This window comes from Apis dorsata, unplaced genomic scaffold, assembly GCF_000469605.1.
Source record: "Apis dorsata unplaced genomic scaffold, Apis dorsata 1.3 scaffold_89, whole genome shotgun sequence".
Classification (NCBI taxonomy): domain Eukaryota; kingdom Metazoa; phylum Arthropoda; class Insecta; order Hymenoptera; family Apidae; genus Apis; species Apis dorsata.
Window position 1 is genome coordinate 661,695 of NW_006263387.1, and position 16,520 is coordinate 678,214.

The 16,520-nt window shown below is 33.5% G+C and overlaps 1 protein-coding gene and 2 long non-coding RNA genes across 11 annotated transcripts in view; 1 reads left to right on the forward strand and 2 right to left on the reverse strand.

Moving 5' to 3' along the window:
- Positions 1 to 16,520, forward strand: part of LOC102670837 (formin-binding protein 1-like) — a 38,296-nt gene extending 21,776 nt beyond the window's left edge. The window contains exons 2-12 of one of the 7 annotated variants that reach the window (XM_031508547.1): positions 6,745 to 7,044; positions 7,660 to 7,775; positions 10,667 to 10,717; positions 11,544 to 11,850; positions 12,255 to 12,401; positions 12,497 to 12,856; positions 13,715 to 13,744; positions 14,254 to 14,561; positions 14,651 to 14,842; positions 15,071 to 15,207; positions 15,305 to 16,520. In XM_031508547.1, coding sequence (XP_031364407.1) covers positions 6,919 to 7,044; positions 7,660 to 7,775; positions 10,667 to 10,717; positions 11,544 to 11,850; positions 12,255 to 12,401; positions 12,497 to 12,856; positions 13,715 to 13,744; positions 14,254 to 14,561; positions 14,651 to 14,842; positions 15,071 to 15,207; positions 15,305 to 15,462 — 1,932 coding nt within the window. In that variant the 5' untranslated portion in view covers positions 6,745 to 6,918 and the 3' untranslated portion in view covers positions 15,463 to 16,520. Of the gene's footprint in view, positions 1 to 6,744; positions 7,045 to 7,659; positions 7,776 to 10,666; positions 10,718 to 11,196; positions 11,451 to 11,543; positions 11,851 to 12,254; positions 12,402 to 12,496; positions 12,857 to 13,714; positions 13,745 to 14,253; positions 14,562 to 14,650; positions 14,843 to 15,070; positions 15,208 to 15,304 lie in introns of those variants that run through there. The other 6 variants (XM_006611600.2, XM_006611599.2, XM_006611605.2 and 3 more) reach the window with 6 other exon arrangements.
- On the reverse strand, positions 2,777 to 6,943 carry LOC102671697. 3 transcript variants are annotated; one of them, XR_004149782.1, is made up of 4 exons: positions 6,613 to 6,943; positions 5,858 to 6,525; positions 3,248 to 3,445; positions 2,777 to 2,885 (listed from the first exon to the last, which is right to left on the reverse strand). It is a non-coding gene; the product is annotated as an uncharacterized LOC102671697 (long non-coding RNA). The 3 variants fall into 3 exon arrangements; XR_004149781.1 differs by having other exon boundaries at positions 2,789 to 2,885; positions 3,262 to 3,445; XR_004149780.1 differs by lacking the exon at positions 2,777 to 2,885 and having other exon boundaries at positions 3,200 to 3,445.
- LOC116185054 lies at positions 7,855 to 9,518 on the reverse strand. The gene is made up of 2 exons (XR_004149783.1): positions 8,482 to 9,518; positions 7,855 to 8,291 (listed from the first exon to the last, which is right to left on the reverse strand). It is a non-coding gene; the product is annotated as an uncharacterized LOC116185054 (long non-coding RNA).

The window sequence follows — 16,520 nt, forward strand, 5'->3', positions numbered from 1 at the left end:
ATTTTTGAAACGTGGGAGGAATTTCGTCACAGCTTCGTTTGGAATTGAATTTAAAAATTACATTATTGTTCGATTTCAGACATATGGAAATAAAGGATATAATGGAAGAGAATGAAAAAATGAATAAGCAGAAATAAAAGAATTTTTACGAGGACTTATAATTCTGAAATATTAATTTTATAAGAAACATATAAGAGAACCTTCCCAAAGAATTTTAATTTCATCTCTCAATAAATAATAAAACAAATAACAGAAGAAAATGAACATAAGGATTGTAATTCGCCTTTGAATAGATAATAAAGAAGAACAACAAAGAAAATGAAAAAAAGAATGAATAAAAGGAAACGGTATTTCAATTCTGCAATTTTCAAATTTACAGAAAATATTTAAAAGAGCCATTGCCAAGGATCTTAAATGATAAATAGCACATTTAATAGCAACATATATCCGTCGATTTAATCTCTGAATTTCCATTCGAATTGGCGAGTGATAGTCGCGCTTCGAATGCAAAAGGGTTAAAGACAACGGCGCATTCTCAACGTTTCTATCATGCAGCAGCTTTGTAACATTTATACGTCGACGAGTATCGCGACTGTGCTGGCAATTAGTCTTTTCTTTCCTTTTTTTTTTTCTTTTTTTTTTCTTCTTTGTCAATGCGCGTGCACGCACAGGGTGCATTTAACTAAGTATGCACCACCTCGAACACGTTGCATGCACCCGTATGCACCGCACGAGTCAACGACGTTAAAGGCGTTCGTACGCTTGGTGTGTTGGTTCAACGTCTGCTTATTAAATGCAGCTACCTCGTGTTCTCGTGTTTCACTGGTTAGTACACAGGGACGGGTTATGAACAGAGATAAAGGTGTAGAATATCGTCGTGTCTTGATGCGTATACGCCAATGGACCGTTCTTGCATTGTTTTCCTTTGGCCCACTTTTCTTTCATCTATCCACTGTTTATTTTTATCTACATATTTTATTTAATTCGAACGATTTGAATTCAAGGATAATTTGAAAATCTTGCTGCAAGAGAGGATTTATCAAAAAAATTGATAAATAAAGATTCATCAATTCACCGTGAATAATAAACGTTTTTATTTTTAATGTGCTTAGGTTAAAATAATTTTATAACGACTTCTTTTTCAGTTTTCTTTTTGAAATTATTGGCAGTACTGTAAAATTCTATTTTTAAAAGAATTAACATCTTTTTTTTCAGTCGTTAAAAATATATCTCGTCTTCGAGCCACACCTCCACTTACAATCCTCTTCATCAATATTTGACCGACATCCTGCTGTTTGCACATCTTCAATACTTATCCAAACTGTGAATCAATGATTCGCAAAAGAAACAGTGATAACAAACATACGGCAATAAACTTAGAAACTGTGTAAAATATATAAACTATACATCAATTTATAAGTGCAAAGATATAAAATTTCAAAATAGTTGGAATTCATCGCTTTAAAATCGCTTTAAACCATCGTTAACTCGATCCCAACGACACACAGGTATTATCGACAATCCCTTTCCTGTTCGTTCCCTCGAACGAATATCTTTTCAAGTAGCATTTATATATCCATTTGTGTTCTCGCACGACAAATTTCTCCCGCCTGTGTTTCCTTTATCTATCTGTCTGTCTGTCTGTCTGTCTGTCCCCCGTTTTCCATCGCCCTCGTTTCCCTGATTCTCTTTATCGCTCCTTTGGAATCGCATGAGTGTGTATACAGAAATGCAGGATCAATAGGTGATGGTGGAGGGTACGAAAGCACCCCAACGCGATTTCATGACTCATAATACACACTTGTTCGAGGCCCCCTTTCCTCCCCCCGTACCTTTATCGCACGCGTTCCCTTGTATCTAAATTATTTTTACAACGTTTCATTTCCTTTTCCTTTTCTTTTTTTTTTTTTTTTTTTAAACGATAGAGTTTTTTTTCTTTTCTTTTCGCGTATATATAGAAGCCCAGGCTATTGATTTTTCACGGTGCCCGCTCTTTCTCGCTTTTTCCCACCGGCGAACAACGCTTTTCCCGCTCGCTCTTCTCGAATTAATTAACGCCGACCTGCTCTTGGAAACATTTCCAACCTCGTCGGGCTTTCGACGGGCATTTTTCGGTACCATCGACAGGATCGTACTTCCGTTGCACGCAAACGAAAAGGAATTTCAGTTAATCAAAGGTTACCTCCCGGTTACGCGCTTCTTAGACCTGTTCTAACCGTCCCTTTCTGGTTTTATCTTTGAACTTCTCTCTGCAAAGTTTCAGGAATTATCTTTTTTGATTTTTTTCATCCTTCGTTTTTTTTTTTTTTTTTTTTGTTCGATTAAAGTGTTTGAAGCGGTACGTTAAACCGGTTATACCGAGAAGGAATATTCGTGAAAATGTAGCACAAGAGAATTACAGTAATACTTTAAAATGTGTGCAATAGCTATACAGAAAAAAATATCTGCACATCGTTTCATTTATTGTAGTATTTTGTGTGGGTATTAATTAATTTGATAAGTGATTAATTAATTATTATAGAAGAATTTTATATTGCGTAATCTAAGAAAACGATTCATTGGAAAAAGAAGGATATTACAAATATTTTTTTTTGCAATTATAATTGGTTTGAAAAAAAAACCTTCTTAACGATTTTTCAATCAGAAAAGATGATTAAGAAGAGAAAAAAGACACGAAGAGAGATATTGATCGTAACGTAAAGATATATAAATATATTTTTTTGTACTCATTTATAATTGCCTTCGAAAAATCTTTTTAACGACTTTAAATATTGGTCGCGATATTTGCTGGAAGATGTCGTGGACCAGTTTGAAAGCCCGAAACTCGAGGCCTGGTAAAAGTAAGAAGAAAGTAGCAGCGGCGGCAGGTAGTCCCACAAAAGTACCTGTCACATATACAGGGTGACCCAGGATAAGTGATACAAGAGATGATTCCGCATGCAAAAATATCTTGCAAAAGATCGAACGTATATTTCATCTTCATTCATTATTATAAAATATCGCGATGAATTGATGTAAAATTCTAAAAAAATCAATTGATATCTAGAAATCAATCGATATTATAAATATTCTGCTTATGCATGTAAAAAAGTAAAACGTAATTTATTTACACAAATTATAATTTCGAATCATAAGAAAAAAAAATACACAAACAAAGAAAGTCTTAAAAATTCGAGAACTCGAAACTTTTTGAAAAAGAAAAATATAGTTTCCCCTTTTTCGATTCATTTTTTTTTTAACCAAATACCTGCCTACTCATACCTGATTCATCCTGTACACATATAATGGAAAGTCTGTATTTATCTCCAGGGGATGACCTAACCCGACCTGAATAGTCCGCGCTTGGCAAGGTTAGGCCGGTGTGTGCAAGTGCACCTCTTTGAAAAAGATCGAGCCCAAGGGGTGAGTCATAGGGCGGCGGTCGTGGCGTTTTTCATCTATCGACCTGCGGTACAGAAAACGCAGGATTGGTCGTGGGGAAACTCGGCTCGATTCGTCCGTGTACAACCGTGTGTACATGGTGACCGTGGGGGGCTTTGCTCGCCGAGAAATCGATTCTGGATAATGGGCTATAATTTCATTCGCGTACTACCGGTTGATAATCGAACAGCTTCGATCGTCGAAACGGAATACGCTACTTGAAATTCTATTTACACACTTTACGCGGCTCTTTGGGGTTGTTTGCCTTTGCGCGTTGTTTTAATCAGAGACTAATTCCTACGTGGAAAGTTAAATTATCTCGTGAACAGTTTTTTTTTTTTAACCGCTAGTTAAAAAGTTTGTGTTAAATAATTTGGAAAATATCGAGTTGTTAAAGTTAGATAAAAATGTTGGTTTAATATTTAATAAAATAAAACGTTCAATTGTATTAGTATATTTTAAATAGTTCGAGTTTTTATTTTGAAAAATTTTATTCTTTATCTATGCTTTATGGAAATCTATGAGCATATGTGTATGCTATCTTTTAGTGAAATAGATGTAAAATAATGCAAATCTTCTTTGTACAGAAGAATTGATGTCATCTTCAATTGCTTATTTTTTACGCATATTTTAACACTTACAATTGTCTCGTCTAATTATCGTAATTACTTACTTAACCATTTAAAATTAATTTATGAAAAACTTTCCAATTCAATATTTCGCCTCTTAATCCTTGAATACTATTTAATCCAAAGTAATCGTTTTATTCAGATTAACTTTTCACGGGTACAATATTACACGCTTTTCTATCGATATTCGTTTTTCGTATCTTTCAATTGGCGCAATATCCTGTTCCTGAATGTAACGTGTTTCCCTTCAAACCGATTTACGTAATATTCGTGTTTTCTCCGATAAAAACGACCTAAGACCTAATGCCAGTCCAATAATTAAACCGTCGATATCCAAGGCGGTGTGAAAATAAAATCGGAGATAGAACGGAGAGCGGTTAGACGGGAAAAGGATAAAAAAAAAAAATGATAGGTTTTCCTGTTACGTTCGAAAGTCCAAGCCAAATTATCACCTGCTCTACTAGTTCTCCGTTACTTAGCTGCAAATCGTCGATCCCGTACAGTTATCACAATGAGAAAGTCGCGAGGAGAAAAATTACGTTTTACACGATGGATCGCCGCCGACGGATAGATTTGCGATCGGCTCCGCGACATACATACGTTCGATTTACTGGATATCTGATTTAAACGTGTATCGGTGCCAATAGTATCGTATCACTCACTTCTGTGTATCGCTACGCGTGCGAGTATCATATTATACTTGGTACGATTAGCTTGATCGCCCGGATATTCCTGTTTGCGACGACAAAACGAGGTTGTCTCGAATCAATACAAGCTAAGTCTTCCTCCGCAACTTCGTAACATTAGATTGTGTACTTTGGTCAACTCAGATGTTACAACACTTTTGTACAGTGGTTACATTTATAACATAATCTTCTTACGGAATAGTAATATTAATAATTATAGTAATTATAGTAATAGTAAGATTAATAATTTAAGGTTAAATAATAAAATTTGGCGGTAAATATCTACATTAGAATTAAATAGATTTATCGATATAGCATAATTATATTGCTGTTAGATTTAATATAGTTAGAATGTAGATGAATGCAAGAATTGTTTTGGAGGGAAGAGATAATGCAAGAGGTTGAATGCAATATAAAAATTGGAGTACAAAAATATGGGTCGAGGCTTATTTATTAAGTTATAACCAATTTAAGTGTGCAGTTAGACGAAGCAAGATGGAGATAGAATGGTAAGTGTGACAGAGATAGAGACGTCTGATTCTATTTCCATCTCGCTTCGTCTAACGTAAAACTATTTATAATTCAATAAATACCCCTCCATCGATATTTTTGTATACTAACTTCTGTGTGTGTTTTGGCATCTAGAATCGACTCTCCAAAGCTTTACGAATATATCAACATCCTGTATAACTTAATACAGCTTTTCAAATAATGAAAGAGTCATTATTAATACTATACATTTTTACAAATTACTTTTAGCATTATGATGTTCTACTAAGAATAAAATCATGCATATATGCACTCTAATTAAAGTATATTTTATCAAAAATAAAAAAGTATTTAGATATTTTTAAATATTAATAAAATGATGTAAAATAGGATTTTAGAACATAGCAATAAAGCAATCCCGCTTAATTAAATTTAGTCTACACAGATGATTGAAATGTAACGTGACTTCATAATGATACTATATCATAGCATGTTTAAAGTAACATAACACAGAGAATGGTCATCAACGGCTGATTAATTAATTGTGAAACCGTATGATTTGATGACTTGCGCTTTCTATCTTTGTTTTCCATATTTTATAACTACCGTGAGACGCTTCTATTAACTAATTACCTTAATACGTCCTGAGAGACCAGATATATCCTGGACATGTGACATCGATCTCGTTTCGTTTTTTTTTCCCCCGGTTTCCTTTTTGCACGGTTGGATCCTCGAGATGGGGATCTCGGGAAAGGAAAGAGCCATCGATCAACCATATCTCTCTCCTGTACACACATGGACGCGTGTGACTACCAACGTCTCACAATCAGTGCGTGGCCCTTGAATGGCTACTTGTTAGAAATGAAAGTAACGCGTTTCGAATGCCAAGAGAGTATAGGCGACTCGATCAGCCTTCCCCCCCTCCCGTCATTCTTTCCACTCTCTTTCCCTGAACACGATCCGAGTTAAACGTTGTCGATGCTCGATACCTTAGATTTGTCCTTAAGCCGCGACTAAGCGTAAATGTTGAAAGGTTAGGATCGTCCTTGAACGATTAAGCTTCCGTAACACCAGCCATGTCGTTTTCTTTCTTTCTCTCGCGTTCCCAGAACCTTGAGCAACTTCTTCGTGTCGCAGCCGTTTTATGTTAGTTAATCGTTTTCGGTTCATCACGCGAGGCGAATCGTTTTTCAGCCGAGAATACGATATTCCACGATCCAGAGAACGAGTACAGCGTTTCCTCTCCATTTACGTGAATGAATCAGACATTCGATTGATGACGGTTGGCACGCGTGGCGTTGCTGAAAGAAAAGGCGTCGTAAAATCAAAAGTTACTTACGTGTTTCAAACGTCTGGCAGAAATGTTATTTACGACAGCGCAAGTTTACCTTAACTTAGATCCTCTTGTTGAAACGGATAAAATACGATGTTCCGATCTGTATATCATTTATAGATGGCACTGTATACAGTGCTTCGATTTACGATCATATTATATGTAACACGTGTTTTATCGATTGTAGGTAAATCGTGCAAAGATGTCTCCACGTGACGTGTATTTTACATGTTTCATTCAGGAGGCTCGGTCAGGATATGAATGAAAATTCGTCAGAGGAAGAAGTAACAGGTCGAGATTGTATGGTAGAGGCGATTCATGTGCCTGATAATATGGGTAGAACCGATGGATCCTTGGTCTGATGGTGTTCGACCAGTCGCGGGTGCACGTTGCGGCAACAGAGTCCAGTTTCACTTTTCGTGCCGAGCTGCTAAACGGCCAGAAATCTTTCTACCGGCAGCCTTGCGAAATCTCTCATTGTCCCGAGGTGTGTGACGCGTATGTGTGTACGAGAGTGTGTTCGTGTCAAGAGGTTTTCTCACTCGTCGATTGCACTGAATACTTGGCTGAAGCGAAAAAATTGAACGATTATTTTTTGATAAATGATGAAAAAAACTTGCATATAATTTTCTAGATTAAGAGGATTAGTATTTATCGAATGAAATTTTGAAGCACTATAAAAGTTTCTAATTTTAATTTATTTTTTTTTTAAAGTTATATTATTAATTATAATATCTTTCTTCTTAATTTTATATTATAATTTATTAATATTTCATTATGAATATAATACACGAACAAATTAAACAATTACTTTATGGAATAATATTCTTTTAGTTTATTCCAGTATGAAAGATTATAATTAAACTTATTTTTAAAAAAATATTTATAAAATCAATAATTTAGATTTTTATAGCTGAAATACCATTACAAAAAGCATTAGAAATTAATAATACAATAAAACTTTGCTTTTATATATTGTTTTTATTTTAATACATACACTGTTCGGGTGTCTCAGCAAGAAAAATTTTCTTTTTTTCCCTTTTCCATCTCTTGAAGATCCTAAAGCATGTCCACTCATTTTATTTTTGTTTTTTTGTTACAGGACCAGTACGAGAATCTATCCCTGCATACGCAAAAAGGGATAGAGTTCCTCGAAAGGTACGGCCATTTCATTCGCGATCGATGCGCCATCGAGGTGGAATATGCGGCTAAACTCAGGTAAGAAATACTTAGGGGAATTAGAAGTTTCTTCTCGATATTGCGTGCATAGATTTCTCGTGAGATTTATGTTCGTTGGCTGTCTTTGTTCGACATCGATGCCTCTCTTTTTTATTATATAAATTAACAAAGGGCGTAGTATCCGAGGTTAACGATTTCAATAGGACATCCTGTATAATGAGCGTGTCTCACGCACCCCACGAGTTCACGGACACAAGATGTAGCCAGTAATATTGTATTAAAGGGCCCCCTTGTTTGTTCCGTGAATGCCATCTACTGTTGCACACTTTTGTTCTATCGGGTGTCTCGAAGTGAGCTTATTTTCGTCTTTTTATCGCCTCATATTTGATAACAAATATTTAATAAAGAGACAAAACGATTATTGGAGAAAAGAAAGCTGATAACGTACAATTGTTTTGTTATTTAGATCAAATGTCTTTAGTGTTTTTTGAGACAAAACGCTTTATGTTGATGATGCATCCTTCTTTGTGTTAATAGGAATATCATATTTTATTTCTAAGAACAAATTATATTAGATTCAATAAAAATATAATAAAAGCAAAATATTAAAACATTATTGTAGATAATATGAAATTTAATAACATAATATTAAAGATTTTAATATTGTTTATAAACATAAAGTAATAACAGTGTCTAACCAAATTAAATTAAACAAAACAGATTGTATAAATCTATATGTACGTACCTAATGAATCTTTACACTTAATTTCCTTTCTATCCTCTTCTTTTTTTAATTCCTCTTCTAATTCATTTTAATTTTATTTCTTGATTTCAGAAACACCCTGTACATGATTTCTATGAATGTTAAAAATTGTCATCAAAAAATGTATAAATATAATCTTACATATATATTTGCAAATAAAAATAACTATAATGATTATTATTTCACATCTTCTTAGGAGGTCGTTATCTATAGTAATTGAAAAACAGTGATTTAGATAATCAATATTGCATTATATTTTCTAAGAAAAATCATTTAAGTTGGACCATTGATTCTACATTCGAAAGTAGTAATATCCTTGACTCGAGATCATGATGTTTTAATGTTTTGTCGCGTGATGTATTTTGGTCCGTGATCGAGAAAATGAGGCGCACGGGAAGCTTTACAAAGACGTGATTTCTTTTGAATCTGGCAGAGTTTAATTGCCGCGGCCGATTATCGTTGTCCCTTAATCAATTGGCGCATGTGAAGCCTAGAGGAATGATTCCGCGTGCTCGTCACACATCTATCCCAGACACGTTCGTTCCACTGCATATAAATTATCACGGGCACGTTCCTTGCCTTAATGCGTCGTAATTTTAACGATACATGCTCGTGTTACTCGTACAAATGGAGTACCGTTTTACCGTGTGGCAGTTTCCCTCGATGCACCGTTGATTTTCATTAAAAGCATTCCGAACAGCGTAAAATACGGTTATATATTCTTTAAATCTAGCGCACTTAATTTCTTCGAGTTTCTCGGTTAGTTAGAGAAGTTCGGTGCAATGCTCGATGAATTATCCTTTACTAACCTAGATTCTAGGAAGAACCGTGAATCGCGCGGAAATTCTTTGTTCGGACTTTTCAATTTCGTCAATCTCTATCTCTTTTTCTTTTTTTCCTTTTTAGTTAACGTTTTAAACGAAGATCCCTTACAACAATTACATTTTTTAAAATTAATTATTCTCACATGATTAAAACGAACCATCACTTTCCGATTAGAGTTGTGACTATTGATTATCGATATTTTATCGACATTGGTAGTTTTCGATATATCGATAATATCGTTCAAATATCGATAGAAGTGAATGAAGTTTCTATTTTTTCTTATTGAAAATTATTATTAAAAACTAAAAATAATATTATATATAATAAATTGCAATAAAAATAATCTTTAATAATAAATTTGAATAAAAAATATTTTAGTTACTTTCATTTATTATCGATATTTTGACGATACTGTCGATATATCGAATTATCGATAATATAGCAATATTATCGACATTTATTGATAATATAGCAATATTATCGACATTTATCGATAGTCACAACTCTATTTCGATTCCTACAGTTTCGTAAATTACAGTTTAAATATATTTAATCTAAACATGGCGACAATATATCGAATCAGTTTGAAAATAACTTTCCCAATTTTTAGACAGTAACCCAGACCTAGGAAAGAGGAATTTAAGCGGACTCGAAAATAGCTTTTCCAATCTGACACACGCGCCACGTACGTTGGATTTGCCTCGTGGTTAAAGGCTCGCGTTTCTCGGTATTTTAGAAATCGGTTAACGTTTTCACAAACTATTTTCCGGTTTCGAGGCACGTCGATGCCCGGTAAAAATATATGGTTGATCTGGTATCAAGGACACGTCAACTTCCGGATGATAATGCATTTAGTAGCCGGCATACATTTTATCGTTCGTTCGTGGCCCCGAGTGTTCAAATTAGAATGACTCGGACGTAGTTATTTCTTACTGCACGAATGACTAAACGCAATCTGTGTGTATGGAATTCTGGTGAACGTTCCGCTTTGCTTTAAAACTTAAGCACGATTATCATTGTCGCGTAATTTCATAACGTTCTACGAGATTTCTTTCTTTCGTTTACCGCTATGGAAGTTCCAATTTTCATATTGCTAACAACAGGAACGTGCAACTCGCTAAAGTGAGAACGGTCTGAAAATAACTTTAGACCGCAGACAGCTAAAAAAGGACAGGCACAAAATCTTGTTAAAACAAAAGATTATTTTTTTCTCTCCGATATTTATATTAGTCACGAACAAATCATTTATTTCCCTTAATAAGGAATAGGTAGGTTGCATAGGTTATCTCCAGATTGATTATTACCTGCAGTTCCGGTAATCTTATTTCGTTTTTGATTGCAGACGTCTTGTGAAGAGCTATCAACCTAAGAAGAAAGAGGAGGAGGATTATCAGTGAGTATGAGCCAACTTAGAGGCGTAATACCGGATCCACGCTTCGTAGTAATGTTTCTTGACATGAATAATACTTCAAAATAATTTTCATTTTAAAATACATTCTATATTTTAATAGAACATTTTTAGTCAGAGACAAATCTGTGAACTATTATCTCAACTAACTTGAGTCTCTCGCAATTAAATATTTCGTTCTAACAATCAGTTTAAATTGTTTTAATACTAAAAAATATTTCCAATATTAATCTTGATATATGATATATGAAAATGATATACATAATTTTAAATATTTTAAATATATGTAGAATGCTATAATTTTAGAAAAATTCTGTTTCCTAATAATTTTAAGTTCTTACTGTAGAATTCTAGAGTTTTATTGGTTGAAGAATATATATACATATATTTTTATTTTTCACGTCTTTAATTATTCCATCGAATCCTCGAATATATCATAATGCATCACCAGAATAATATTATATAGTATCTTATAGAGATTGGTTCAACAATTGTCTATGTAGGTTTCGCAATTTCTTTAAATGTTTCCCAGCCTTTCGATTAGAATGCAAACGTGGCGCTTGAAAGAAAAGAAAAATTCTTAAGCGCCTTTAATATTCCATACGTGGCGTGACAGAAAACAGTAGCTAATCTCTTATCTGAGGGCGTGGGTAGGTTGCATTATAAGTTCAACTAGTAACTTGCTTAGATTGCACTTATGGACTCACTTCTTTTTTAAGTCAGGTTATGCACTATGCTCGTTTGTACAGATCAAAAGTTTGCATAAAAATATTATATTATATTCTAAGCAATCTTTGAACTTTGATTTCAGATACAGTCCCTGTCGAGCGTTTAAAATGGAGTTGAATGAGGTAAACGATCAGGCAGGACAGAGGGAGGTGATCGCGGAGAATTTGCAAGCAAACGTATTAAGGGAATTGAATATTCTCGTGAAGGATTTTAAGGAGGATCGTAAAAAACATCTCCAAGAAGGGGCCAGATTAATGGCAAATCTGACTGGTCAGATTGGAAATTTGGAGCGAGCTAGGAAAGCGTATGAAAAAGCTTTTCGTGAGGCGGAAAGAGCAGTTGAGAATTATCAGAGAGCAGATGCTGATTTGAATCTTTCAAGAGCGGAAGTAGGTGGATGTTTTTGATCCATTTTCACCTTTGCACCCTGAAAACTTACAATTAATTCTCTATAAGTGAAATTTATCCTGCTTGTGAAGAAAGAAGTTTTAATTTTTAAGTTTTTTAATCTGAAACTTGGAAATTAATAATTATTATGAATAAACCATGTAATATCAATACAAGTAATATCAATACAATAAAATAATAAACAAATAGAAAAAAGTTTTAAAAATATAAAAAGTTATATAAGTATATAACTTTATATAATATATATAACTTTATAAATCACGTTATAGAGGATTAACTTGAATAATATTAATTCTGGATGAACATTGATTCTCTAAATAACTTATTGAGAAATAAAAGTTGCATGGTAGTTAGCCAAACTTTACATGATTTATCTTATTCTTAGGTCGAGAAGCAGAGGATGAATATGACTTTAAAAACTCAGCAGAGTGAGGAAGCCAAGACAGAATATGCGAATCAATTGCAGAAAACAAATGACATGCAAACATTGCATTATCACACGGCTATGCCAGAAGTATTTCAACATCTTCAGGTATAACATATATATTTGTTCCATTATTATTGAGTAAAATTTATCTTTTGAAAAACTTTTTATATAATTTTAACATTCTATATATCTTGTTATAGGAGCTTGATGAAAAGAGAATAAAAAATATGCGAAACTACATGCTAAAGTCTGTGGAAATAGAACGAGCAGTGGCGCCAATAATCGCTCAATGTTTAGACGGTATTGAAAAAGCAGCAAACGAGATCAATGAGAAAAAAGACACATTATTGGTAATCGAACGTTACAAAAGCGGTTTTCAACCTCCAGGAGATTTTCCATTCGAAGATCTTTCTGTGGCTAAAACATATGATAGCAATAGTCAGTTGTCACAGCCTGTAATGCAACCAATACACAATCATCATCTGACAGTGAAGGGTACTGTTTCTGGTAGTAAAATTAAGAAGAGGGTTGGGCTGTTCGGCATATTTAGTAGCAATAAGGTAAATGTTGTTCATAACATTTTACCAATTAGTAGTTCTAATTTGTGTTACAAATATGTTTGTGAAAGGAGCATTTGTTCAATCGTTTTTTTTTTTTTCTCTTTTTCTGTCTAAAAATGTAAGAACGTTAAAAGTAAGAACAAAAAATAGTTATAATATGTGCACGAAATGTCCCTTTGTCTTACTTTTGTTTCTTTTTTTTTTTTTTTTTAATTGTTATTCGAATCGCATATTTGCACTATTTGTCGAAAAATAAGTTTGTTATATGCATAGATTTTCAATAGCATGAGTGATTAGTACAATTTAAAATTTTTTTTTAAGCGATTGTGTTATTGTTAAATTCTTTTTCCTTTTATCTTGTGCATTAAGGCGAAAAGAACACAACACATATACCGATTCGATTTAGTTCGACCAATAGTTTACTTAGTATTGCGCCAATTTTCGCGAGGCCAGCATAACTTATCTTTCTTCTGTACTTTTTATTAATTTGGTGGATGGTTCGATCTGCCTGTGTGGTCTCTTGTTTCCAATCATCCGTGGACTATGAATTTGGATACTGTTGTACTTAGTAAGTACACTATAAATCGCTTCTTCGCCTGCCACTGTGTAACATCAGCATTTTGTTCTGCATCGAGATATGTATCAGTAATTACGTGCATTTGTTAGATTTGTCTTTGTTGGTCGAGTACAAACTCAGAAATTTGCATTGAAACAGTAAACATTTCCACGTATTGCAATAATTGTTTGTCATATTTCCTTTGCTGAGTTTTTACTCAACGCTATCGCCTGAGATCCCATTTTTTTCTGATTCATTCGCCGAATGATACGCTTTTGGAATTTGTTTCATGCGAACAACAGAAGTTGATCGAGGTGGGCATAGCTTTGAAGGTCTGTCTATTTCTTTATGGTCGTCATTGTTTTTTCACATGACAGTCCTTATTGACAGAATCCCACTGTTTTTTCTTTATGAAATACTTGTCTTCTACTTTGTCTTTATGTATATATTTTTTTATTTTATTGATAGTTTGTTGGGCTCTAAGAATGCTCCTGATAATGACGCATAATGCCGCGTCCACATTGGCCAAAACTGTACGCATCCATGCGATTCATCGAGTTTGCATAACTGCGAACGAGTTAATTATAAAAATATTTCAACTCACACAGGTTCTGAATTCGCGATCTACTTGCGGGCTGTTCGTGAACAGTGTGGACGTGGCAAAATATAATTGGTAAAAGTTGTTGAATTTTGTGTTTGTTAACTTTGAATTGGTAAAGTAGAATTAACTGTACTATCTATGATGATTACGTGCTTTCTTCTCTTTTGTTTTCCATCATAATTCATTAGATTTTTCGTCATTCATTTTTGAAACTTGGATACTTAAATTCAAACATTCCAGAATAATGTGCCCGGATATGGTGATGGTGCGAAGGAGGACTGCAGCGATCTACCACCGAATCAACGCAAGAAAAGACTTCAACAAAGGTTGGACGAAATTCAAGCAAAAATTCAACAAGAGACTGCGGCAAGGGATGGTTTGATGAAGATGAAAGGGGTATACGAGCAAAATCCTGCATTAGGCGATCCAATGAGCATAGAAGGACAGTTAAATCAATCTAGCAACAAACTGGATAAACTCGGTGCAGAATTGGCAAAATTCCAAGGTTATCTCGAAGAAGCAATGCGCGCTGGAGTTAGTTTATCCAGGTAATTTTTTAGAAATTTTATAGATTCTTTTCATGATCTACTTATCTACTTAGTTTATGATTTGATCTTGTATAATTTAAAATTTCTAGTCCCAGTCAAGCACCACGAAAACCAACTAGTAATGGTTCTGCAACAAGACCGCTGAGTTCAAGAAGATCCAGTCATTCGGGAGGAGAAGAAAGTCTTTCAAGATCAGCATCTGATTCCAGTGTAAGCAATGCGAATGCTAATCAACCGATACATAAGAAAAGTGCTCCGGGTACGCCGCAACCGACACATGGGTAAGTTTTAACTAATCATTGAATTAATTATATTTTGGATTCTACTGATTTATAATCGAATTGTTTACGGATTTCATTTAGGATTTTATATGATAGTTTTTTTTTTTTTTCATTAAATAAAGAAAACGTGATAATGATGAGTTTTGAATAAATCAGTTCTAAATACAGATTAGAATTTTTAACTAGACCAATTAGACACGCTTTTCGCTTTACGGTACTGATGCACAGTTCCACGAATAGCCCGGAATCTGGTCTTGGAGAATCGAGGACATCCCTTCCTGGTAGTGGTGGCGAAGAATATTATGTTGATGAAATTGATGCTCAACCACCATTAGGAACATGTAGGGCTCTTTATCCTTTCGATGGTAAATATATATCATCATATTATTTTATAATAATAATAATAATGTTTATTTTTAATAATAATCTGGAAAATATATAAATTGAAAATTATGTTTTTAGCAACTAGTGAAGGTTCTATACCAATGTATGATGGAGAAGAATTATATATGATTGAATTAGATCAAGGAGATGGATGGACGCGTGTACGGCGTATTTCACAACCAATCGAAGGCTTTGTACCTACATCTTACATAGAGTGTCATCTCTATAATACTTAGCCATTTCTTTTAGGACGTTAAACAATTGAGAAGTGGGGAAATTTCAAGATTATTTATGCTATTAGTTCAATATGATGGTATACTGAACGATTAAAAATAGCAATTCACGAAAATTGGAGGTTCTATGTTGAGGATTTGGTGTTGATTGAATGGCACTAGTTTTCAGAATGTATTCTGGTCAAATTATGGGTCTAATCCCATAAAAATGTCATTGATATAAATGAAAATTAATATGTGCCAATACTTTGATTTTTGGGAGAAAATCTCATGACTCATCAAAGATTCAGTCAATTGTTCACCCAACATACCTCTTTTTAGCTTTTATCAAGTTTATTGAACAAGAAAGAACAAAGAGAAAATAAGTTTCATTTTTAATATCTAATTTCTTTTATACAAAAGTGATCAACACGTTCAACTCACTTAAATATTAAATATAGTAAGAATAGTAAGATCCTACAATTTAATATTTAGAATGCTGTTATGCCCAATCGTTTTAAAGAGATTTTGTCATACATGTACGAAGTACATTTTTCTAAAAAAAAAGCACCCTGATCATTTGAATAACTCTAAAAATATGTTTCTGTAATTTAGATATGCACAAGTGAACAATTTGCAACTTCATTATTGAAAGTATAATAAAAATAACAAATATCTGTCGTATAATACACACACATACACATATATGTATAACATATGCTCCGCCTACATGTCACGGATAAAATTACGATTGTTGTAATGACATGAAGATTTATGTATTTTTTTTTTTTTTTTTATTAATTTTGTTGTAAAGCAGGCAACTCACGAATAGATTCACACTATCTCCGCTGAAGTTCAAGAAACTGTTCAATTTCAGTGTTTTTAGAATAAATTTTTATCTAAATGATTTATATATATATTACAAAAAATGTTTATTTGTTTTAATATATCAATATTTGTTTCTTGCTTTTGCCGATGATAGGAAGGTGATGTCGCTTCTTTACAATTATTTTTGAGTCGTTTTTTGACTTTTATTGTTATATAAGTATATTAATTGATGTTAGTGTTTTTTTTTTTTTTTT